A 26,893-nucleotide genomic window follows, 5' to 3' on the forward strand; every position below is an offset into this window, starting at 1 on the left:
AATGGTCTACACTTCTTTATTTGTAATTCCAAAATCCAAAAAAGTTCTGAAAATTAGAAGTTTTTCCTAATCTTCGTGATAACTTGCTTGCAAATCTAATCTGAAGTGACATTGAGTCTACCTACCCCATTTAGTGTGAATATTCGTTTATTTTGCTGCAGAAATATTAATGTTTTTTATTATGAGGGGTGTTGCCTCAGACCCTGCTAGGGGTTATGTAGTATATGGTATGGTCTGACATGCACTGAATTAGCTTTCTGAAAGCTGAAAATTTCAGAATTCTGAAACATCTGGCCTGAAGGATTTCAGATAAAGGGTTGTGGATCTCTATATTTCTGTTAAGTAATTTAGAAAGTATTGTTTGTTTCAGAAATAATGTGAAATGCTTTTGTATTTTAGACAGTTTTTCACCTTGTGTATTAAATAATTTTTAAATTGCTTTTTGAATCTCCATTCATTAAAATCAGGTTATAATAGAACTGTTGACTGTGATTTGGGAAATGTCAAGGTTGAATGAAGTGGAATTATAGCACAGAGTAACATACAGAGTCTTATGGTACTTTTCTTAGGAATTAAACGGGACTTCTGGAAAAGATAGCATTGGGTAGCTTCTTTAATAGGGTCTTTTCCACTCAGATGTCCTGTCACCACTATCCATGTCTAAAAAATGTGCCATATCTTGCCCTAAAACTGATTTATCTTCACACCACCCCCATTTTCTAGTGGTGACATTTGTCCCAATCACCCAACTTTGAAACCTTGGGGCTGGTTGTGTTATCTTTTTAGTCATCAGGTAGCACTGTCTTCCTAAAGATGGAAATTCTGTCCCTATCAACTTACACTAGGCAGTTTCTCTCTTGCCTCGCTAGTACTAGAAGATTGTAATCAATAAACATTTATTGGATACCTCTGCTTAGAAGATAACTGAGCTATAGATGGCAAGATCAGACACAGTTAACACAGGCAGTCCAATAGGAGAATGCTTACCTGGGAGTTCGAACACTGTAAGCCATCCAAGCATTGGGTGGTTAAAGGGTTTATGTAAATGATGATGTGTTTTGTAAATAGTATCACTGTAGTAATTGGTAAAAGATTTGCTGGTGGGGCCATTTTGATTGGGCTGTGATGTTACAGTGGCCTGATCTACATGATGGGTGGATGGTGTGAGTCAGGACCACCCTCATAGTGAAATCACCACCCCAGTGATAACATGCTTTCAGTGCGCTGAGAACTGTTTATTTTTAAGGCAATTGGATTTTTTTTCTCTGTAATCCAAGCAATATTATGAAAAACCAAGGAATGTATCCAGCAAAGAAAGAGGCTGGAGCAAATTATTTTTTCATTCTCTGTGCTTTTACAGAAGTTAAAATAGCCAAGCTCTGCAAATGCCACTGATCTGGAACAGCCAAGGTCTCAGACATCCCTAGGTCATCAGTCAGATGAATGATCAAAGTATGAGCATTTACTTTTAACAAGGCAGCTGACCTGGGAGGCCTTGCTTTAATGAGGGCTTCAGTGGATTCTGGGAGCTCTGGTGGCATAGTGCCTAAGGCATTTGGCTGCTAACCAGAAGGCTGATGGTTCAAACTTACCAGCCACTCCTGGGAAGGAAGATGGGCACTCTACTTCTGTAGTGATACCGCCTTGGAAACCCAAGGAGGGTCACTATGAGTCAGGTCTGACTCTACAGCAGTGAGTTTGGTTTGGTTTTGGTTTTGAGTGCATTCTATTTATTCCCTCCCATTCCTACTGCTACCACAGATGTGAGCCTGAGCTTGTAGTTTCCTAACCACTTGACTTTGTTACCTTCAGTCTCTCTCCAGTCTGAGCCATCTTGCTCAGTACAAGCAGAGTACTGGCCCAAAATACTGCTTTCCGTATTTCCCTGTTCAAGAGGTTACAAGGCCTTCCAACCCTGTTCCACCTGGACCAGTTCTGGTCCCATGGCTAGCCTTTCAAGATGTGCACCATTATTGCCCAGCTTTCTCTGGTACGTTTTCCTTTAAAAAAAAAAAAAAAATGTCGCCAAGGAGTTGATGTGAGAAGCAGGGAGAGGACAGAAAAGGCAAAGGGGACAGGAACAGATCGAGGAGTCAGCCTCAGGGACCTAGGTGAAGACAGGGAACCCAGGCCACACCCCACAGTGAGCGAGTTGGGAAGGCAGGGAGAGGACAGAAAAGGCAAAGGGGACTGGAACAGATTGAGGAGTTAGCCACAGGGGTCCAGGTAAGGGTGGTTGGAGGGGTTTCCAACAGCTAAGGGAGACAAACTTCTCTGTTGGTTTGTCCTGCTATGGTGATGTGTTGCTGTGAGTCTTGAGGCTGTGCCACTGGTGTTTCAAATCCAGTGGGGTACACCTGTTGCACAGGTATCAGCCCGGCTTGCAGACAAACAGACAAGGAAGAAGGAGGAAGCCATCCACTTCTCAAAGAATTGGCCAGGGAAAACCTTACGAATACCACAGAATGTGGAAATTATCGAACAGTATCATTAATATCACACACAAGTAAGATCTTACTGAAGATAATTCAAAAATGGTTGCAGCAGTACATTGACAGAACTTCCAGAGGTGCAAGCTGGATTCAGAAGAGGATGTGGAACAAGGGATATCATAGCTGCTGTCAGATGGATCTTGGCTCAAGGCAAATAATACCAGAAAGATGTTTACTTGTGCTTTATTGACTTTGCAAAGGCATTTGATTCTGTGGATCATGACAAATCATGGATAACATTGAGAAGAATGGGAATTCCCGAACACTTGATTGTACTCGTAAGGAACCTGTACCTTGACCAGGAGGCTGTTGTTCAAACAGAACAAGGGTCCGGACACTGCATGGTTTAAAATCAGGAAGGGAGTGTGTCAGGGTTGTATCCTTTCCCCATACTTATTCAATCTATATGCTGAGCAAATAATCCAAGAAGTTGGACTATATGAAGAAAAATGTGACATCAGGATTGGAGGAAGAATCATTAACAACCTGAGATATGCTGATGATATACCTTTGCTTGCTGAAAATGTGGATGACTTGAGGCACTTACTGATGAAGATTAAGGAACACAGTCTGTAGTATGGATTACATCTCAATATAAAGAAGACAAAAATCCTCACAACTGGACCAATAAGCAGCATCACAATAAATGGAGAAAAGATTGAGGTTGTCAAACAATTCACGTTGCTTGGTTCTACAATCGAGGCCAATGGAAGCAGCAGTCAGGACATTAGATGACGTGTAGCACTGGGCAGGGTGGCTGCGAAGGAACTCTTTCAAGTGCTGAGGAGCAAGTATGTCTCCTTGAGGACTAAGGTGCGCCTGACACAAGCCACAATATTTCCAATCGCCTCCTATGCATGTGAGAACTGCACAATGAATAAGGAAGACCGAAGAAGAGTTGATGCTTTTGAGTTGTGGTGCTGGCGAAGAATGTTGAAGGTACCATGGACTGCCAAAAGAACTAACAGATCTGTCCTGGAGGAAGTGCAGCTGAGATGCATCTTGGAAGCGAGGATGGCCAGACTTCGTCTCACCTACTTTGGTCATGTTGTCAGAGGGGCCCATTCTCTGGAGAAGGATGTCATGCTTGGTAGGGTGGAGGGTCGATGAAAGAGGGGAAGGCCTTCCAGAGATGGATTGACACGGTGGCTGTGACAATGGGCTCAAGTATAGCAAGGATCGTGGAGCTGGCATGGGATTGGGCGGTGTTTCGTTCTGCTGTGCATGGGGTCGCTAAGAGTTGGAAACGACTCGAAGGCACTTAACAACAACAACAACATGGGGACCCCATGTATGTCAGAGTAGAACTATGCTACAAAGAGTTTTTAGTGGCTGGTGTTTTGGAAATAGGCTTTTCCTTCCAAGAGGTCTCAGGTAGACTTGAACCTCCAGCCTTTTGGTTAGCAGCTGAAAACGTTAACGTTTCCACCACTTAGGTATTTCATGCTGCCCTTATTCCCTGTCATTCCCACCTCGACTCTTTTCCTTTGTATTTTTTAATTGATCAGACAATATATGCACATAGTTCAAAATTTTAAAAGACTGGAAGAATATGTAATGAGAATAAAGTCTATCGCTTTATGTTCTTTCATCACCAAGTTCCCCTCCCAGTACAAAAAAAACCAGACACACAAGCCTTTCAAATTATGGTGCTAGTCTCCACAAAGGGGGAGCTCTGGTGGTCTAGTGCCTAAGGCATTAGCCTACTAACCAAAAGGCTGGCGGTTCAAACCCACCAGCCACTCCTCGGAAGGAAGACTGGGCAATCTACATCAGTAGTGATACTGCCTAGGAAACCCAAGGAGGGGTCACTATGAGTCGAAATCGACTGGACGGCAGTTGAGTTTGGTTTGAGAGTTTGAGTCTCCACCATACGTGCTTTAGCTTATTCTGTTCCTGTTATTTGAATGTCCTTCCTAAAGCCCTCACGGAACCATCACAGGATAAGGAAATGATGCTGTTCGATCGAACGTTTTACTCGCAACAAGTATGGGGACTCCTGAAGGGCAGTATCCGTGCTTGAGGCACGTGCTTGCCATTCAGTAAGGTTTGGTATATACCACAAAAGGATAAATCACCGGAACAGCGATCACCCTGAGAGGAAGTAGGTTCTCTGCACAAGTACACACTGACCAGTCAGTCTCTTGTCTGAGAGACCCTCTCCTTTCATCTGCATCCCTGCTTACTCCAGTCTACCTACTTCCACTCTCCTCCGGAGCTCATAACCACCAACCGTACATACCTCGCAAAAAATCGCGCGGCTGCTGGCTGGAAGAATTTTGTCCAGTCCGCTCCCCGTCTTTACTCGCGGAGGTAGCGGCAGCGTCCGTGTGCGTCATTGCGCAGCCGCAGTTCTGGGGGAGTGGGAGGGGCCGGCTGTTGGCGGCAGTTGGCGCGGCCCGGGAAGCGGCTGCACGTGCGGGCGGGGGCGATGCGTCACTGATCGGTGAGGCTCGGCCAGGGGGATCGGCCTCCCTCCGGAGCTGGCAGCTGGGCACCTTTTCAGTGCCTTCCAGCGGGAGAGCAACTGTTGGGAGAGGGGATGTCGTGACGCTCACCTCGCCGGGGTTGGCCCACGGGCCGCCTCGAGCGGAGTGGTTGGCGAGGGGCATGCCGTCTCTGCAGCGAAAGGAAAACGAGGAGAAGAGTGGCACAGGACTCTGGCTCGGCAGAGTCCGGGCTTCTGGTCTCCGGAGGGGGAGGGTGGTTACTAGAGGGGGCGGGCCTGTCACTCATGGGGCTGGGGGTCCTTCCCTCTCTCATCCAGGAGGAACAAGGATGAATATGACTCAAGCCCGGGTTCTGGTGGCTGCAGTGGTGGGGCTGGTAGTTGTCCTCCTGTACGCCTCCATCCACAAAATCGAAGAAGGACACCTAGCTGTGTACTACAGGTGAGCGGCATGTGCTGTCAGATAAGGTTCTAGAGCAGATAGAAAGGGGAGCCTTAGAGTGGAATGCAGGAAGTTGTTCCCTGTGAAGCGTCCGGGAGAGCGCTCCCCAGCCCTCGGAAGTGATTTTCGTTCCAGCCCTAGGCAAAGTATGCGGACAGCAGCAGGGTTTTGCAGGGCACCCTGCAGGTGTTTGACATTTCGTTCTACGTACGTTTTGTTGCAGACGTTGACCCCTGCCTGTTACTCTTAGTACACTCCACTCAGTTATTTGTAGGAAGAAGGCAGGCGGATAGGCTGATGTCATTCCGCCTGTAACCAAAGAGATAAGTTATTGTTATATTCTACATAACTGTGTAAGCTTCTAGTTTGTAGCTATAGATGCTATTTAGAGAATCCAGTTGGGTTTTTCCTTTTAAGACCCCGAGTATGTCTGGCTTTTAAGGCCTTGGTGACTGTGGCAGTCAGGGTATCTCTGTGTCTTGAGGGACATCAACAGGATTGATGGGCCACCACCCTCCCTCCTCAAGGTTACTTTTCAAGCTGAGGAGAGGAATGGTATGAAATGTGTTGCTGTAGTTGAGCCTGCATACCCTTTCCTTCAGGGTAACCTGGGAAGGAACTTTAAGTTTTTGCTTGTTGCTCTTATTCCCCAAATCTGGTATTTCTACTTTTAGGCCCATCTTGAATCTTCCTTAGAAACAGTTTTCTAGGAAGCTGGTTTCAAGTACAACTCTAGTATAAGAAATGACAGATTAGGCCTGATTTCCGTCTGGTTCAGCTTTTCTTGCTGACAATAATACCAAGGAAAGAAGGTTTCAGGGTGTGGCTCAAAGAATTAGGTAGGAAACTCAAATAGTTCCTCTTGCCTTAGTTATTTGTTATTGGGTCTTTGCAAATCTGTTTATATTTTCAGGACAGGAAACTGAGTTCTATGAATTCATTATTAACTGTGAAGTAGGACTTTTTTTATATTTGCCCCCAAACTCCTCCCTTTTAAAAAAAAAAAAAAAAATTTTGAGGTGGACTTTCCCACATTTGCTTGTTTGCCAAACAAGTCCTTGTTCATAGCCTATCTATAATCCCTACCCTTCATCTTTCTATGCTATTTTCTTTTTCCTGTTTTTATAAAGCGATTTTACACCCTTAGTGTTTTAGTTGCCTTGCAGATAGGTTGAGAGAATCTTAAGCCTCAGAAATTTTCTCCTTCCTTGAAAGTTTGTGTCTCCTTTTTTTCCAGCCCTGCAATTCAGTGTTCTGATTTCACTTTTATTATGTATGAGGAAAGCACAGGAACTGTGAGCCCTTGGAATTTTTTTTCCACAAGTGTTTCTCAGAAGGGTAGTAACCAAGGAGAATCCTTTGAACGTGAGAGCAGTGCTGGAGACCCAGAGGGATAGTTGGCCGAGCTTATGAAACAAGGTGTAACATCCAGTAGTTTAATTTGGCCTTTTCACCTTTTGGGGTGTTTTAGGCAGGTATTTTAGAGAGTGGCACTTGTTCACTATGAGTAATTTATGTTAGGAAGGCTTTAGTATAGTAGGTCAGTAGCATGAGTAAGAGTGAATATTTGTTACAGCATTTTCTATTTGGAAAGAGAATTTCTCTCTTTATAATCTTGTCAAATTGAAACATCTTTTTGCAGGGGAGGAGCTTTACTAACTAGCCCCAGTGGACCAGGCTATCATATCATGTTGCCTTTCATTACCACGTTCAGATCTGTGCAGGTGAGTGATTTCTAGGGAAGCCCCCATACTGGATAGACAAGTGTAGCAGGAGCAGTAACCACGCTTGTGGGTGGAGATGGATTTCCTTATTGCTTAAGCAGGTGGTGGTAGTTACTTAAATGCAGGAGTTAAAGTTCAGAGTACAAATGTCATAGCACAAGTTATGATTTTGAACCACTTCACTCTCTTGACATGCATTGGAAGTGTGAGCTAGTCAGCTTGGAAAGCCTAACTTCTGCCATCTGGACAGTGGTATGCAGCAGGTTTTCTGTAACTGTTTGTTGCTACTCTCAAAATAAAAGCAAGAATTGGGAACACAGCTAGAAATGCAAACCAGTGACTGCCTGGTTTAGAACGTTGTTTGGTTTCCATAGAGGCAGGCTCCTGGGCTACTGTTTTCATGGGTGATCTGAATTTCTATAAGTATGCAGTTTTTCTGTGGTAGCGTAGTGCCTAAGACATGTGACTGGTAACCAGAAGGCTGGCGGTTCAAACTCACCAGCCACTCCTTGGAAGGAAGTATCTATAGTGATACTGCCTCAGAAACCCAAGGAGGGGTCACTGTACGTTGGATCCAACTCCACGGCAGTGGATTTGGTTTTTTTTTTTTTTAATACAGTTTTTCTGCCTAGTGCATTGGGCACAGTTTTAAGTGGAACCTTACTGTTTTGACAGTAGAATATTTTAAATAAGTGTCTGATCATCTGGAATAGTATCTTGGCCATGAGAGACACCTAGTATATACATATCTTATAACATAAGATGACAGTATGGTTAGGCTGTGACTGCTTTTGTAAACTCTATATACTTACAGATCTTTGCATTCAGAAGATATTTGTTTCCCATTTGCTGCCAGTTTTTCAGAATTCAGGAAAATGTCATTTAATCTTGTTGAGTCAGCCCCTGACTTCGGCGACCCTGCACACAATGGGATTGGACCATGTGATTCATAGGGCTTTCATTGGCTGATTATTGAGGTGTAGCTCGTCAGACCTTTCCTGTAGTTTGTCTTGGTCTGGAAGCTCTGATGAAACCTGTTCTGTGGAGGCGTCATGGACTCATGCAGGCTCCCACTGAGGGACGGGTGGTGGCGGTGCACTGGGTGTGTTGGCTGGACACCAAACCTGCGTCTCCTGCCTGGAGGGCGAGAATTCTGCTGCTGAACCACCGTGCTTGCTGTTTAATCTTAGCCTTGTCATTGAGGTCTGTGCTTCCTGCGAAGGAAGAGTCCCACAAGGAATACTTCAATCCCCAAAGTTTCCTTCTGGTCCTCTCTTACGTGGCTTAGGGTGAGAATTTGTCTATTGAGAGATGTGATGGTCTTCCCTTCAATTGGTTTCCATCTAATTTCCCTGTGGTGGTTATGTTTGTGTGTCAACTTGGCTGGGCCTGGTGACTGGCTGGGCAGCAGGTGGTAGTTATTCCCCATGATGAGACAGGCAATCAACTCCATGGTGGGATCTACCACAAGCAGCTGAGTAGCTGCCTTTAGGAATGTGGTCTGCTTCTTGTATATAAGGAGAAGCTTTGGGAATGATCTCCAGTCTTTGGCACGCTTGGACCCTGCATGTAGCCATGTCATTGCTCAGCAGCCTGCTATGCTCTGCCGACCTTAGGACTTGCCATGGACTTAAGTTAATGGCCTGCCATGTAGTTTGGTAACATCGGGACTGTGCCTTTTTACTTGTCAGCCTTGGGGCTTCTCAGCCTCAGCAGCCAGCAGCTGTCTGAGTGAAGAAACGCCTCTAGCTCCAGTGGGCTGGGAGCAGGAGGCAGAGCTGGACCCCAAGTTTGAGGGGCTTTCACTCAGCCCCTAGAGCCTGGCACTTTGAACTTGGACTTAAAGCCTCCAAATTTTAAGAATAAACTCCTGTTTGTTAAGGCCATCCCATTTTTGGTATATTTCTTGTCAAAGCAGCACTAGGTAATCAGAACATTCCCCATGTTTATTTTATTCACTCTTGCCTTGGTTCATGTTCACCTCTTCTCTCACCATCTGCCCCTCCATTCCTTCTCTTTCTTCCTGTCTAAATCTTGCCGGCCTTTTTTAGGCTTATCTCAAATCCCTCAACCTCTCATCTATGGCTCTTAAAAGTCTGTAATACAAGTGTTGGCCCTTGGTCTTAATTCATTTAATAATATTGTCTTTTGTTGTTCTTTAAGTTTCGGTGTATATTTTCTTTCCAGAAAGTCTGTGTGCTTCCGGAGGGTTAGGGGCAGGGGTTGTGTCATCCTTACTTACATTTCTGCTCTTCCCATTTAGGGCAGAAGTTGTTAAATTGAGCAGATTTCATAAGAAGTAGTGTGGCATAGTGAACATGGGGCCAGGAATTTGGACAGTTCGGTTCTGGCTCTGCCTCTTCCACCAGGTTGCATGACTTTTGGCAAATCACTTAACTATTGTAGACTTCAGTTATTTCTTTGTGAAAGTGGGATTTTAATTACTTGACCTCACCTTCCCAGCAGCCCAGACAAACAGTCTGTGTTGATGTTATCAGTAGCAGCATTGGACCCTGAGATATAGAGACTTATTAGATGACGTTCAAAGCCAGATAAATCTGTGTCTCCTTAAAGCTTAATAAGTTAAGTCATCATACGCATGCAGAGCTATATAAAGGAGATACAGACAATAAATATTAAATAGATTTAAGAGTTTAATTACCTAAATAATAAATATAATACATAGGAGCTCTGGTAGCATAGTGACTAAAGCACTTGACTGCTAACCAGAAGGTTGGCGGTTCAAACCCACCAGCCACTCCTCAAAAGGAAGGTTGGGCAATCTACTTCCCTAGTGATAACTGCCTCGGAAACCAAAGAAGGGGTTGCTATGAGTCGGGTCTGCCTTGACAGCACATAATACATAGTATAAATGTAAACTCTTTGATAAATTCATTTGATAAGAGATATAATAAATGAAATTAGTAAAAAAATTTTAGTATAGACTAATATGCTTTGCATTAACAAAAAATGGAATGCTAGGGCCAGTGAGACTAAATAGGAATGTTCTTTCTTTGTATGTGAAATAGTAACATTCTAGCAAGAATTATGTTAATAAAAGTCTTTTAAGACACTGTTCTTATGAGAATGAGATATAAATTCATTTTTTTTAGGAATTTTTGGGGCACGTTTAACGACACGGCCTAATATAAATAAATGGTTTAACTAACTTGGTAATTGGAAAGCATGTATAGATGGATGAAGCATCTTGGGAAATGTGAAATCCCATATATCAATGTTACAGAAAAGAATACTTAAAGAAGTGGTGTGAAACCTATAGCTTTCAAAGTACATGTAAAATAACCAAAGACTCATTTTCAGAACCAATATTCTGTTATGGTGGCCAAATAATTTTTTAAGATAAAAGAAGTAGAGCAGTACATGGAGATTTATTTAAGAAAAAAAAATGTTGCTGTCTAGTCCATTCCAACTCATGACAACCCTACAGGACAGAGTAGAACTGCCTCATGGGGTTTCCAAGGTGGTAGATCTTTATGGAAATAGACTGCCACACCTTCTGCCCCAGGGTGGCTGGTGGGTTCAGGCTGCCAACCTTGTGGTTAGCAGCTGAGTGCATAACCACTGTATCACCAGAGCACCAAACATTAAATTGAGTATTTAACATTTGAACTCTGCTCATTCTTCTTGGTTGAAAAACTGACCAGAGAATATCCTTTAGTTTAAAATAGGAATGTATATTTTATTTAAAGTTGGTGTAGAATATGGAAATTCAATTCTGTTAATGTTTTGAAGGAAATAAAATAAGTTGACCTCATCTCTTCACCCCTCCCCTTTTCCTAGAAGTGTCACTAATGTTTACCATCACCCCTATTCTTTTCCTTCCTGGAATGTTATATGCAACTAGTTTTCACATCCTTCCTCTATTATGTCTCCTGTGTTGACTGCTTTAAATACCTTTGTCCTTTACTAAATTCACCTGAATAAATTAATATTTGAGCTTCCCAGCTAGTTTTCTTGCTTCTAGTTATGATGGATAATGAGAACCACATCACATATTTGCAAGGGAATTAAGTAAAGAACGTATTATTGAAAGATTCATTTTGTGACTGTATATACGGTAGACTAGGGAAAGCCTAGACTCCCCAAACAACATGCAGGGTCCTCCTGTACCTAACACCACCATGTTCTCAGAATCTCACTTCTCATCTAAATTGCCCTTCTCCAAGCAAGCTGGGGGGCTTCATGTCTCCTATACACAGTTTGTTCTCACTTTTGTGTATCTGAAAAGGATATTTACTGAATTTAAGATATTGGTATGCCTCAACTGTTAGTTCTTGTGTCTCCTCTCTCCAGACCTGGCTTAGGAGCCATGGTGGCTCATTGGTTAAGCGCTTGGCTGTTAACCAAAAGGTTAGTGGTTCAGACCCACTCAGAAGCTCCATTGGGGAAAGATGTACAAGGCCTCCAAAGATTTACAGCCTTGGAAACCTTATGGGGCGGTTCTGTTCCGTCCTGTAGAGTTCCTATACGTTGGAATTGACTCAACAGCAGTAGGTTTGGTTTGGTTTTTGGTAGACCTGGTTTATAAATATTTCACCTCAGAGAGCTTCTCAAGCTACTATTTTATTCTCTGTCACTTAACACGTAACAGCTCAGCTTGTGTGGTGTTATTTTGTAACTGTTGATGGGTTGAATTTTAAGGATATTATCTCTTCTCCTAGATTGAGCTGTTGGCAAACAGTCCAGGTTTCTTTTTTCTTTTGTGTTCTGTAAGGTAGTATGTTGCTTTGTGCTTAAATAAGGGGTTGTGTGTCCAGAATACACTCATTGGATGCAATTGGAGGCTATTAAAGGCCTTTGAGTGCAGTATGGGATCATCTTGGATCAGAACTAAGGTGTGACGTGGATAAGACGGTCGTGCACTGTATTACTGGTTTGACAGTTCATGTCCACAAGTTGCTCCATGGAAGGAATATGGGGCAATCTACTTCTGTAAAGATTTGCCACCTTGGAAACCCAGCAGGGGTCACTATGAGTCAGAATTGACTCAAAGGCAATGGGTTTGGTGTTTTGGTTTTGAGGGGTGGTAGTGGAATTTCCATTGGAAAGAAAATTGATAGTCTGTGTGAGATCTGTAGGGCCTAAACTAAAATATTGACTGTAGCTTTAGAGAAGAGGGGTGCTGTTAAATTCAGGAGCGTAGACTTTGAGTCATAGATTGCTTGAATATACATAAAAGTTATCTTTTATCTTTAGTGTAAACAGTAATATGGGCAGTTGAATCAAAGTTCAGAGCACAAGTCCTAGCTGTAGTGGCCTGTTGGGTGACAGTGTAGTTTGCTTGCATTCCCAGGCTAGCTCTGGGCACTGTGGGAATCTGGAAGAGTATATTTCTACTTATTAGCATTTGAACCCTTTCCTAGTGTATCAGACATGAGCTTTGAAACGTTTTGTCTCAAATCTTTCTACTAGGATACAAAGTAATGATTCATTCCTATGATAGCTAATCTTTGGGGACTGAAATTGTAACAATGCTCTCCTGTACTTCTCAGCAGTCCTCCAGAGGTTTTCCCCTGGGATCAGTAGCTCTTTGAAGATGTGTGTCCTGAGTATTGATGATATATTTTTTCCTCCCCAGACAACATTACAAACTGATGAAGTAAAAAACGTGCCTTGTGGGACAAGGTAAGTTTTCCTCTTGCTTACCAGCCTCCCATTAGTTCACATGGAGTTTCTGTTCATAAAGCTGTGATCATTTAGACATATTTCAGACAGACATGACAGTAACCCAGGGGAATTTCTGTTCTGAGCACTATTTGAGCAGAGGCTTATCTGTAACGGAGAGGTTTTCATATTCAGAGCCATTGTGGTGTTACTGAAAAAAGTGTGAGTTGTTGAGCCCGCAGCCATGATACCACATATCGGCATTGCTGCATCTGCTTTAGGACGTAGTTTCCTTGCTTGTACAAATTAGTAATAAACCTACCTTGCAGAGTTATTGTAAAGATTAAAATTACTGCATATAAAGTGTGTAGCCCATCACTCGGCCCAGAGTAGGTGTTCAGTTAAAGATAGTTTTAAATGAAATCATCCCACCTTCTTCCATCTGGACTATTAAATGTCATCTAATTGAGAGTTTCTGATTCAGTAGTCTGGAAGAAGGCCTGAGAATTTTCTTTTCTAACAAAAGTTCTCAGGTAGGGTTGATACTGTTAGTCTAAGGACCTCACTCTGGGAATCACTGCCCTGAAGAGCTTTAGGGAGAGAAAGGCAAGTGAGGCCCACATTGTTTCCAGAGCATAATCAGTACATTGAATTGTATCAGAGGAAGTATGTAAAGTCCAAGGTGTTTCTTAAATGACCTAAATAACATCAGTGCCTGTAATAAAAGAGCCTTTGACATCTATGGAGAGAAAGGCTTTTGAAAATGGAGCAAACCCCTTCTGTGTTTCAAGTTAACATATCTGATTATCAGGTTCTTGCTGGGGGTCTGTAACTCTTCTTTGGTTTTTCTTTAAAGATGATTTAAAACTGACAGCTGGTGGGCTTTGGGGTAATTCTTACTTTCATCAAAATACTTTTGTAAGTTTCCCAGATTTCCTTCATTGGGCAGATGTTACCATTTATTATTAGAAAAAAAAATGGTATGGTAAATTGGTAGGAAGACTTAGTTATTTCTATAGAATTTGAAAATCTCTAACTTTGTGTCTTTGTGTCTGTTCAATTGAGGTATGCGTAACCCCACAAGGTAGGTGCTGGTAAGCTAGGAAGTATAGGAAGCCATAAAGAAGACCTGTCTTTAGTGCCAGTTTACTTGAGGGTTTGGAGGAAAGCTCTGTTTTTCCTATTAGGATCAATACAGACACAAGAAGTAGATTGAAAATCCTGATGAAATTGTTAACATAAGATAGGGGATATCAGAAGAAATTTTCAGACTGGCCTCCAAAGCTCTTAGAAACCCTTTCACTTTACATGGTTCCTTGGTGGAAAAGTGCAGAAGTGCACTGCTTTAAGTGATGACTTCAGTTAATTAGGGCAAAGTACTAACTACCTCTAGGTTAGAGATTGAGTCCTCATGTGAGCTGGTTTGATCACAGCTGTTATAGAGGTGGGCCTTTGATTAAGAAAGGAGCTAGATGAGTGTTGTAGGCAGAATAGTAGTGCCCTCTTGACCCCTGGAAGGGTCCTTTTAATCAAGCAGGAGCAAGTCTGTATATTTTCATCATAAATATCTGCCATGTAGCATATATTTAGGCATATAGAATTTGTGATTTATGATAGGTTTGTATTTGATTTATATGCCTTCCATTTCTTTGTTTTCAGTGGTGGGGTCATGATTTATATCGACCGAATAGAAGTGGTTAACATGTTGGCTCCGTATGCAGGTAGAGTACCCATCTGTTCTTTTTGTTGTTGTTTTCAATAGTTACCACCAGAGTGCTTTTTATTTGACAGATTCCCTGGGGAATAGGAAGGTACTTGTAAAGTTTCATGACATCAGTGGCTTCTGATAAATGTGAAAGAATATAGGGTTGATTTTCTGCAGCTGTGTGGGTGGTTCTTCTCTAGGTAGAAAAGCCTCTAAGAACAAGATGATATTGATTCTTTCTAGAATTGGACAGTAGCATTTTATCCAGTCAGAAATTGTTTCCTGTGTGGTAAAAATTGATTGATTCCTTGGGGCCATGATTTTTCTTACCATACGAACTGAACTCATTGCCATCGAGTCAGATCCGACTCAGAGCGACCCCTCCTTGGGTTTCCGAGGGGTATCACTGTGGAAGTAGATTGCTCAATCTTCTTTGAGGAGTGGCTGCTGGGTTTGAACCTCTAGCCTTCTGGTTAACAGGCAAATACCTTACGCACTACACCACCAGAGCTCCTTTTCTTACCATAGAGAAGTCTTTTCTAGTTGATATTTGCTGTAACTTACAAAGCAGTCTCAAACTGCCCAGTGAAGGAAAAACATTTTCTTGGTAAAAAGATGAAAACTTACCGAGAGGGAATGGGCATTGTTCAAATGAAAAACTTAATTAGAGGCTATGGCAGAAGTGTAAACATTTTATCTTTATTCTTCTTGTCAACACTAGTAGGCCTGCTATGTGCAGATTACTGTGCTGGGAGTGACAGTTCAGAGAGGTGAAATTACAGCCTCTGCCCTCAAGGAGTTTTTAATTTTACTTGAGAAAACATGGGACCTAAGCATCACAGATATAGGCAAAAATAGTGAAAAGATTTCAGAGCAGAGAGCAGGCTGTATTGCTGTTGAATGAATTTGGATCTGTTTTTAAGCATTTTCCTTATCTTTTTTTTTTTTTTTTTAAATCTACTTTCCCTAGTGTAAAATGCAAGTAGTGGTAGTAGTGGTAGTGTCATCAGAGCCTGTCTAACTGCAAGGGGGATAATGACCAGGACCAGCCCAAAGCTGATCCCTACGAAGTGTAGGTCAGACAGCACCTCCACTCGCCAGCCTTTTTACCAACTCTGACCGCATCCTTCCCACACCACTCTCTACTTCTCTTCTGTGTTCAATAATCCATTGAAATGGCCACACAGAACTCACAGACCATACTTACACTTGAGTGGTTTATTAAGGTACAGGGTGCAACTCAGGATCAGGATCCAAAGGATACAACTCAGGAATCAGGGTTAGAAAGCATGTAGGCACAGTCTCCCTTCTTTAGTGCAAGACAGCTCTTTCAGCTCCTCCAGCTCCCTGAGGACAAGCTCCTCTTGGCCTGGCTGGCTGGCACTACCAGCTCTGCTGCTGGGCCTGTTGCCCCTGGCTCTGCCCCTGGGCCCCTTTCTGGCCTGTTGCTGCTGGCTTTGCCCCTGGGCCCTGTCCAGGCCTCTCACTGTCTTCAGGGTTGCAGCCCGTGGCCATTGTTAGAGCCCTTTCAGAAGCTTTCTTGCGTCTTCTTTCTCTCAGCTTCTTCCTGTTGCTTTTCTTCTTTCTGTCTGACGTACCTCTGTGGGGCTGGCTGCTTACATATACAAACTCCTTGTCAACTTCAAGGCATGGTACTTCCACCAGGGCCTTGAACTGACCAGTCCTCCCTTACTAGGCTGCAGACGCTTCATTTGCGTACTAGGCATGGCTTGCAAGGTATATACCAGTATTTACACATACCCCACAGGGTATGATGCACCTGGCTGCAGACCAGGACCAGACAAAAATGTCAAATCAAGTTGTTTACAGCTTACCCAGGAGATGTTAGTCAACCTGGACAAAAGTAACAAAGCCTTGGGCGAGAAAACCAGGGCAGAGGTAACTTGTTATGGCTTGGGGAAAATCTCTCAAGCTGTTTTTCCGAAGAACCAAGGAAAAAGGCCACATAAAGGAGCTCGTTTCACCACCAGACCAAACCCACTGCCATTGAGTCAATTCGACTTGTAGGGACTCGCGTCGGTTTTCCTAGGCTGTAAGTCTTTACGAAAATAGATTGCCTCATCTTCCTCCTGCGGAGCAGCTGGTGGGTTCAATCCGCCTGTCTTTTGGTTAGCAGCCCAATTCCTAAACCACAGTGCCACCATAGCTCCTTCATTTCACCACACCTGATCACAAATCATTGGAATGAATTACAGTGAGAAAAACAGAAAAAGGGAAGAGACTGGTGGCTCTTTAGCCAGAAGTGAATAGGAAACTATCAGATCACCAATTCACATGGAAAATGATGGAGCAAATGAGTCGTGGCATTGAATATGCCACGTGGGAGGCCAGTGAGGCACGTCCTTCGGTCTGCAGGCAGAAAGCAGCCGGTTACAGTAGCTAGAGCACAGCGTCTGACATGCGCTAGTTATTCCCTTTGGCACATTTCTAAACTTCTGGTTCTCAGTGTCCTGATATGTAAAATTAAAAACTTTTATTAAGATTAAGTGCTAATATATGTAAATTGTATAATATAAAGCCTGGTCCAGTAAATGTTAGCTGCTCTCCCTTCTAGCCTGGTATCTTTGACATAGCCTTCAGAAACTGCCTTTCTGTTTATTTTTTATTATATTCTTTTAATTGTAGTTTGGGTGAAAGTTTACACAGCAAATTAGTTGTCCGTTTTCCAACTCATGCACATTTTGTTTTGTGACATTGGCTGCAAGCTCCTCGGTGTAACAGCACTCTTCCCACTTCCTCGGGTTCTGTTGTCATTCATCCTTCTTTACTGCCCTTCAGAGGCTCTGTTTTTGGACAGTGCTGACCTTTTGAGTTCATACAGTTCATTGAATTGAGGAGTATATTCCTCCCTGGTGTGTCTACTCACTTTATAGATCTGTCTGTTGTTTGGCTGAAAGTTGATCTCCAGGGATAAGTTCAGTTCCAAGCTTGAGTGACGTTTAAGGGCCACAATTGCAGGGTTTCCACCAGTCTCTATCAGACCAGTAAATCTGGTCTTTTTCATGATTTTGAATTTTGGTCTACATTTTTTTTCCCCTCCTTCTATGTCTAGGATCTTTTATTGTGATGCTGATCAGGGCAGTAGGTCATGGTAGATGGCCACTGTCTAGTTCTTCTGGTCTCAAGGTAGAGAGGAAGCTGTGGTTTGCATCCTTTGGACTGTTTACTTCCTTGATTCTTGATTTTCTTTACTCTTCTTTTCTCCTGGTGAGGAGAGACCAATAGTTGCATCTTAGACAGCTGTTTGCAAGCTTTTAAGACCCCAGCCACTGCTCACTATTATAGTAGGATGTAGAACATTGTCTTTGTGGACTGTGTTATGCTGGTTGACCTAGATGTTCCCCAAGACAGTGACTCATTCCCTCAAGGTATTGGTTGTGGCTAAGAAGTTTCAGAACTTTGCCTCCTGTATGCTGTTGTATCCTTGAGTATATGGGCGGCACATAGAAATACATGTATCGAAATGTCCTCTCTCAAACCTATATAGACTCTTGTACTCCCATTCGTCTTCCCACATCTGTTCAGCTTGCGTGTCTACCTGTGTATCTGGTTATAGGTATTGTTTGTTATTACTATTATGGCAGGACTGTGTATGTGATAGTCTTTACCCTTGTTGTCTTTTACTCATGTTACCTCTTAGTGTCTTACTTTACCTTGGTCATGCTGTGCAGTTCTACCTCTTATTGTACACTGTCTTTCCCTTCACCTCAGTTAATACATGTGTACTCTCTAGTTAGTGATTTTCCCGCTCTTCTCTCCCCATCCCTGATAGCCATCACAGAATGTTTCTTTCTGTGTGTAAACCTTTTCCTTACTTTTTCCAGTAATGGTCTCATACAGTATTTGTCCTTTTGTAATTGACTTGCTCTGCATACTGTCCTCCAGATTCATCCATGTTACGAGGTGTTTCACAGATTCTGTTATTCTTTAATGTTGCATAGTATTCCATCGTGTGTATGTACCATAGTTTATCCTTTTATCTGTTGAAGGGCACTTAGGTTGTTTCCATCTTTTTACTATTGTAATTAATGGTGTGATGAACATAGGTGTACATATATCTATTCGTGGCATGGCTCTTATTTTTCTAGAATATATACCTATTAGTGGGATTCTGGATCATATGGTATTTCTATTTCCAACTTTTTAAGGAAGCACCATACTCTTTTCCATATTATTGTGTCATTTTACAATTCCACCAGCAGTGTACGAGAGTTCCAATCTCTCTACATCCTTGCCAGCATTCATTGTTTTCTTTTTCTGTTAATGCTAGGGTGAGATGATTGTTGTTTTGATTTGCATCTCTTTAATGGCTAATGATCTCAAGCATTTCTTCTTGTGTTTGTTAGCCACCTGTATGTTGTTTTTGGTGAACTGTCTGTTCATGTCATTTGTCCATTTTTTAATCAGATTGTTTGTCTTTTGTTTCAAGGTGTTCAAGTTTTCTATAACATCAGTCCCTTGTCTGATATGTCATTGCCAAAAATTTTTACCCAGTCTGTAGGTTCTCTTTTTAATCTTTTGAAGAAGTCTTGTGATGCACCTGAGTGTTTAATTTTTAGGAGGTCCCAGCCATCTAGTTTAAGTTCTACTATTTTTGCATTTTGAAATATGTTTAATTGTGTATTTATGCCATGTAGTAGGGCCCCTAAGTTTATCCTTATTTTTTCTTTAATGGTCTTTATAGTTTTAGGTTTTACATTTAGGTCTTTTATCCATCTTGTTAGTTTATGTATATGGTGTGAGGTTTGGGTCCCATTTCATCTTTCTGCAATGGATATCCGGTTTTGCCAGCACCATTGTTAAAGAGACTGTCTCTTCCCCCATTTAATGGATTCCATTCCTTTGTTGAAGATCAGTTGTTCATAGGTGAATTTGTTTACTTCTGGGTTCTCAATTCAGTTCCTTAATTAGGTTCCATTGATCTGTATGTCTGTCACTGTACCAGTACTAAGCTGAAAATTTGTCTTTTTAAATACATTCTCCTACATTCCTGGTTCTTCATAGTGTAGGCCCAAACAATGTTTTTTAAAAGCAGCCATAACCTACCTTTTTTATAATAGTCTTTTGTAGCTGCTTCCCTTTATTTAAAACCATTGTTCCTCATTTAAAGGAGCCATGGTAGTGCAGTGGTTAAAGACCTCAACTGCTAACTGAAAGGTCAGTGGTTCGAACTTACCAGCTACTCCACTCCACAAGAGAAAGGTGTAGTCTGCTTCCATAAAGATTTCAGCCTTGGAAACTCTGTGGGGCAGTTTTGCTCTGTCCTGTAGAGTTGCTATGAGTCAGTATTGACTTGACAGCACTGGGTTTGGTTTGGTATTTTGGTTTCTCAGTTAGCTCAGGTCCTTTTTATTGTGTAGCCAAACTTTTGCAGTAATTGCCTTAAACTGTGCCTGCTTCTGATATCTATGCCTCTCAATGCGTTTCACGTTGCTGCCAGAGTATGAATCTGATTATGCGACTGCTAAAATACAAACCTGCTTGTGCTGTGCACTTGCTTGAAAACTTCAGCAGTTCCCTGATACATCCAAAATGATGTCTGATTTGCTTAGTATGGGATTCAGAGTTTGCCTACTGGTATTGCATATACAAAAAAAAAAATCTGGAAAATTTGAGCATGGGGCACATAATCAAGGTTTGTGAGTTGTGTTTTATTTTTTACTATTTCGTTGATGCCTTTCCTCATGTACATTATTTCACTATAACTACTACCCTGGCTGAATTAGAAGATACCTGGGTCAGTTGTGTGTAAATCAAACATGGATTGTACCTCTCCCTCAGTGTTTGATATCGTGAGGAACTATACTGCAGATTATGACAAGACCTTAATCTTCAATAAAATCCACCATGAGCTGAACCAGTTTTGCAGTGCCCACACACTTCAAGAAGTTTACATTGAATTGTTTGGTAAGTGGAAATCTTGTTCAACTTGTTCATGGATGCTGTGATATTAGTAAACCTTATTTGTTTGAGCTTTTCTTCTGATCTTATACTAGAGCAGTTGTCTTAAATTTTATTTTTGTCTTAAGTTTAAAATTGCATATGACTGAATAAGTTAGTCAGATAAGATATTTTAAGAATGGATATTATTTTTGAAATACATAATACATAACTTGGTAGAGATTGCAAATGCTTCATTTACTTAAAGATTATTTTCTGGTTGTACTGTGATAAGATGAAATTAGCTTTGCTGCTAATTTAATAGATAACTTGAGGAAATCTGGAAGGCTGTGAGGAATTACGTCTTGTGGAGGCTTTTTAAGACCAGCTCCAGGTTTGATGATTTATTAGGACTGACAGGAGCCAGCTATAGTTATACTTGTGGCTATTTGGATGCAAAGCAAAATCAGCAAAGGGACAAGGCTCACGGGACAAAGTCCAGAGGGAACCAGGCACAAGCTTCCCAGAGTTCTGTCAGGACACACTTAATTGCTCCAGCACTGAATCGTGACAACACTTAAGAAGCGTTGCCTACCAGGGAAGCTCATTTGAAACTCACTGCCTAAGTTTTTTACTGGGGGCTGGTCACAAAGCAAAATTGCAGATTCTATAAGGAAAACAGGTGTTCAACTACTCTTACCAGTTCTGGCAGTGGTGGGAATTCTCCCCAAATCTGGTTTCTTAGATGCCAGCCAAGGGGCAGCCTTGTAGACAGGCCTGCTGTGTTAACTCTTTTCTGCACAAGTTACTTTTACATTATGATAGCAGAAGCTCTGACCAGGGAATGGGTTGTTGCTGTTGATTGCTCACTTCTCCCCCCTGGAATTCCTTGTGGATTTCTAAGAGACAGACAGGAGGCTGCTTAATTGATTCCTCTTTGATTATCATACTTGGGTGGGGTATGAAGAAGCTGTCCTGATGTGTCACATCACTGGTCACCGTTTTAATAATGTGAACATGCCACTGAGGCTGATAGAACTTCTTCTCCTCTTTTTAAATCCAAAGTGATTATAAGTTGAAGTACATGCAAAGGAAATTTAGTTATTTGGGATTTGGGTAAAGGTTAAGTGAAGATAGGAATTTGCTTTTTTTCTGAGAATCAGGACATGAGAGCCCTGAATTAAGATACTAGAAGCCTAGATGCTCCAATTCTTCATTATTAGATAAACATAGACTGGCCGCTTGTCATCTTTCTTCCTTAAATTTTTTTATTAGATTATTCCTCACACTTTGTCCCTGCAAAAAAGAGCAAGGAGGCCACATGTTGACCTCCTCTAACCCTACAAGGGGAAGGCAGGATTACCAGCAGTAACCCAAGGCCTATTACTGCAAGGCCAGACATGCTGCCTCCCTCCAGCCCTTTCACCAACCGTTCCTCCCAAGGCACCCACCACCTCTCTCCTGGGTTTGATAATTCACTGCAGTGGCCACACAGAACTCACAGATTATGGGGTTTATTAGGGAAGCACCAGGCTACAACTCAAGTTCAAGAAAAATGCTCAGTCTCTCTCCCAGCCCAACGTCCCTCAGCCAACAGTCTCTCACAGTCTCTTTCCCAGCAGTGTTGGTCCCTCGGTGTCTCACTCAGCGATGTGTGTCTCTCGCGTCTCTTTCCCAGCAGCACGTGTCTCTTTCAGGGGCGCGTGTCTCTTTCAGCAGTACGTCTTCCTCAACCAGCAGTCAGAGAGAGTTCTGCCTCCAGGAGGCCTCCTTTTGAGCCTGAAGGGTGGTCAAACTAGCCAATCACAGCATCAGAACTCTAAGCACTTGAGAGAGAGTGGGAACTTCCCAGAACATTGTATTGTGCCATGCCCAACAGAAATAACCCAGGTGGGCGACTTTAAAATCAGGATCTCCTCAGTTGCTAATAGCAATTCCCATCTTGGAGTTTACAAAGACTTATGGGTAGAAAAGCCACACTAAGTAATTTACTACACTGCAGTCCCACACAAAAGAACAACAGAATTGATATGTGTGTGTGTGTATAATATATCTGTATACCTACTTACCTACCTCTCTGAAGCAGTTTAACAGTTTCAGTTCTGTAAAAGAATTGTGCCACAGACACTTTAGGTCTGATAATGATTAATTTTATTTCACTATTAAAAAAAGAAAATGAGTATCATGAGAGCTGTTGTTCTTGGCTCCAAAAACAGATCAAATAGATGAAAACCTGAAGCAAGCTCTGCAGAAAGATTTAAACGTCATGGCTCCAGGTCTCACTATACAGGTAAGCCCCTTTCCTAGGGATGTTCTCTAGGAATTTTGAGAGCTCTGAATTTTGTCCTCTTTTCATCAGACTGTTTATTCAGCTATTATTTAATTGAAGTTATATGGTAATTTATAGAATACCTTTCTCATTTCTGACTTTAAGTCTCAAAAAAAAAAGGAAGTATAACTGGGTAAGAAAAAGAGTATAACTGGGTAGGACTGTGATTGAGTTGAGATTTTTAGGTACGTCTGGAGAAATTAATGGGATTTATAGGGGGGAAAGGAATGAGGAAGTTACTTTAAGTGGGTGGGATGGCCTGAGTATAAGCAAGGTAGCAAGCAGATGAGTGTAGTGGTGATGGTGGGTGGCAGTAGGAGATAGAATGGTGAGTGGCTCTACCCTGACTGTTCTGGATTAGTATTTTTTTCAGACTATAGGTTGGAATTCATTGGTGGGAAGGGGTGATGACAGCATTTTAAGTAAAATAGAATAGAATAGGAAAAGAAATCAGAGCACCTGGCATGTAATATGATTAAACATTTTGGGAAACTTCTGTTTGTTTTAGGTAAGTGTTTGGGGATGGATATTAATATCAAGTCTCGGTGTAAAATCCATCTGTGTCTGTAGTCATGGTCAGTGATGTTTGAAAGCCACTGTTCTGCCTACATCTGATTGCCGGAGACGCAGTACTGTGGCTTCTCTGATGTCCTTTCTCAGAGGCTGTGAGAGCTCCACTGATTGTTATGAAGAGCATTATCTGCAGCTGATGACAAAGTTTCTTAGGCATCACATGTGTCTCAGTTCTTTAAGCTCAGTGTTGCTGCTCCTGAGAGTGGGCATTCACTGTAAGTGATCGTGGGCACACACTTCTCATAAATAAGACTGAGGAGACGGACAGGGCTTTTCCTGTGGCCTAATTGGTGCTATGTGCTGTTACCGCTCAGAATACCTGAGAGAGAGCCAGCAAACTTAAGGAGTCATTTGAAATGTCCAGTGCTAACTTTGTGAAATCCTATTACTTATGCAATCAGTTATGGCTGGAGTAGCTTTCCAGTTTTCAAAAAAATGAATGCCACTCACAGATTCTTAGATTCTGCCCAGGTTGTTTATTACTTAGAGATCTAACTTACTCCTTTTAACAACTGCTTATAATTCGTTACTTCATCTCACTTAGCTGTTGTCTTACTCTTTGTAATTCTTCACTATTAATAAACAGTAGTGTAGCGAGCATTCCAGACATGTGTCTTGTCTATGTACACAAGTGCTTATCTGAGACAGATCTCTGGCAGTGAAGTTACTTGCCACATTATAGGGTTAGCACATTGCCACTGAGTTGATTCCCACTCATCGTGACCCAGGTGTTACAGAGTAGAACTCCATAAGGTTTTCTTGACTGTAGTCTTTGGGGAGGTGGACTGCCACGCCTTTCATGGCACCACTGGGTTGGCTTGAACTGCCAGCGTTTAGGTTAGTGGTGGAGTGCAAACCATTTATGCCACCTGGGAGTGTTTTTTTATTATTAATGGACATTATCCTTGTAAGTATATATACAAATCTGCTTCTTGCTTGAAATATGTGGTTCCCCATGACCTCGCCAGCATTTGAAGCAATCAGACATTTTACTATGTGGATGTGAAGTTCTCTCTGTTGACTTGCATTTCTTTGATTACTAATGAGGTTGAGCATCTTTTGGTATTTTTACTGGTCATTTATATTCTTTTCTGTCAGTTAACTGTTCATATCCTTTACCTGTTTTTCTGACGGATTGTTTTTCTTTTTCACTGATTGATTGTAGTTCTTTGTATATTTTGCTTAGTTTTATACACATGTTATATAATATGTCATTAAGAAATTTGGTAGTAGGAAAAGGATGAAGAACAAAAGGAGCCTCACCAGTCATCTTACCATATAATCACCTTTAACAGTTTATTGTATTACTCCAGAGTCCTCTTAATGTATAGGAGCAGATATAAATAAATAAATAAATTTTAAACAAAATGAAATCATGTCATACTTGCTTTTTCCCCCCACTAACGGTATTGATGAACATCTTTCCGAGTTAAATAACAGATTTGTTGAATCATCACTTTTAACTAATCTCTATGCTTTCTAATTTTTTATAGTCAAGCTTATATATACACCTTTTAAATAAAATCCTAAAAGTGGAATTGATGAGTCAAAAAGTTTATATCCCTTTTTGGGGACCTTCTGATACATATTGCCAGATGAGTTTTCAGAAATATTTCAACAGCTCATACTTTCTCATCAGCAGTGTTAGTGAGCTGTAGTCACTGCACATTTGACTGTGTGATTATACCCATGTAATTAGCAGATGCACGCAACATTCCCTCTTTGTCTCAGTCCTTTTGGAGAAAATTAATCTACTGTTATTTTGTATTGACTGATGAGGTTGAGGAGTCCCTGGTCGGTCCACACGGTTAATGTGTATCTGCTCACCGAAATGTTGGTGCTCTGAGTCCACCTCGAGGCACCTTGAAGAAGACGCTGGCAGTCTCCTTCTTCCGTAAAGTCGGCCGTTAAAAACCTTATGGAAGACAGTTCTGGGCTTCACGAGTGTCTTCACCTTGGCGGCAGTTGTTTGTTGTTTTGTCTTAGTGAAGCTGAATATCCTGGGATAGTTGTTGGCCGTTTGTATTTCAGTTGTGAATTTTTCATTGCGTTGTTCAGGTTTTTGATGGTGATTTATCAGTTTTTCTCATAGATTTAAATATTCTGTTTTTTAATATGTTAGTTATTAAAATTCTTTCAAATCCATAGAAGATATTTTCTCCCAGTCGTCTGTTTTGTTTTTGCCACTTTGTTTTTTCATCCTAAGTATTCTGAGGCTTTAAACTTTCACATAGTGATTTTATTCTTTTTTCTTTGTGGTGTTTTACTGTGTTGGGCTGCCATAAGAACCTTATTATAGAAATGTAAATAAAATCGGAAATTATAAATTTTTTTCTACTTCCTTTTATAGTTGGATTTTAGATTTAAATCTTTAATCCGTCTGGAGTCTATCCTAATGTCAATTGTGAAAATGAACACTCTGATTTCCTCTTCCTTATCGGTAGCGACTGTGATTACTGAAGAATTTATCCTCCCCTTCCTCTGTTGTTAGAAATGACATTTGTACTATCTACTAAATTCCAGTGTATACTAGACTCCCTGGACTTTGCTGTTCCACTCATTTCTCTGTTCCCCCTCTTTTATTAGTTACTGAGTGCTCAAATCTGTTTCTCTCCTGTTTTTCATTTTTACTGGTAAATGATAACCTCTGTCTTCTCAGGAGACTGATCTGGAAGTATGGGAGGCATCTTTGAAACCCGCCCCCATGCCATCTAATCAGTCCCCATCCTCTGCTACTGTGCCACCAAAACCTATACAAAGCTGTCCATTTTCACCTCCACCAGCCACCACCACCAGCCTCCTATCTTGTGTTCTCCACTTTCACTGTGCCCTTCCCACCTCATTTTCTGCACAGCAGCAAGGGATCTTTTAAATTATTCCTTTATAAAAACTTACTGAATGAAAAAGTATGGCCTTATAATACATTCTTAAACTAGTAGGCAAGATCTCCATTGTTTTGGTTACTTTTGTTATAAAATTGCTTCTGAAAATAGTTGAAATGCATTTTTGGAACTTCAAGTCTATTTACCAGCCTTCTTATTTTTAATACATTACCATATGGGTACAATAATTTGACTTTTTATTCATTTTTTAAATCTGGTAAGTTGTATCATCTTTTCAGAAACAGCAGCCTTTGATATTTCTGCCAGCTTATTCCTCCAGATGAGTTTTCATTATTGGTATTTTCAAGCTATGTCAGGTACCTGAAATGGCCATATTCAGTTCACAATTAGGAACATGGTTTTTTGTTTTACTTACTAATACCATACTTTTTGTTTCTTCCAGAATTTCTGATGTGGGGAAGAAACTCATAATCTCAAATTAAATTCATGTGCTATTGAATATGTAGTCTTTTTTTTTTTTTCCCTAAAGTATTGAAGAATTGATTCTTGGTGGATTTGTCTTCCCTCTACAACTTTGTTGAATTCACCACCTCCAGTCACATTTGAGTTCCTTTCATTGTTGAGTTATATTAATTATTCCAGAATAAAAATAGTAATTTCGTCCTCTACAGCCTGGTACTTTTACAGTCCCCAATTAAAATCCCATTTTAATTCTTCACATTATGCTCATAACTATGTGAAATGCTTTCATTCTTTTATTTGTGCTCTTGTTTTTTTTTTTTTTTTTAATTAGGATTTGGGTGAAGATTT

At 41.4% G+C, this 26,893-nt stretch overlaps 1 protein-coding gene across 1 annotated transcript in view; it reads left to right on the forward strand.

Moving 5' to 3' along the window:
* Window positions 1-5,195: 5,195 nt before the first annotated feature.
* Window positions 5,196-26,893, forward strand: part of ERLIN1 (ER lipid raft associated 1) — a 43,395-nt gene continuing 21,697 nt past the window's right edge. The window contains exons 1-6 of the mRNA XM_007939965.2: window positions 5,196-5,383; window positions 7,026-7,107; window positions 12,707-12,753; window positions 14,392-14,453; window positions 20,240-20,365; window positions 22,555-22,628. Coding sequence (XP_007938156.1) covers window positions 5,271-5,383; window positions 7,026-7,107; window positions 12,707-12,753; window positions 14,392-14,453; window positions 20,240-20,365; window positions 22,555-22,628 — 504 coding nt within the window. The 5' untranslated portion in view covers window positions 5,196-5,270. The remainder of the gene's footprint in view (window positions 5,384-7,025; window positions 7,108-12,706; window positions 12,754-14,391; window positions 14,454-20,239; window positions 20,366-22,554; window positions 22,629-26,893) is intronic.

The sequence above is a fragment of the Orycteropus afer genome, unplaced genomic scaffold (genome assembly GCF_000298275.1).
Source record: "Orycteropus afer afer isolate SDZICR_OR568_19922 unplaced genomic scaffold, OryAfe1.0 scaffold00064, whole genome shotgun sequence".
Classification (NCBI taxonomy): domain Eukaryota; kingdom Metazoa; phylum Chordata; class Mammalia; order Tubulidentata; family Orycteropodidae; genus Orycteropus; species Orycteropus afer.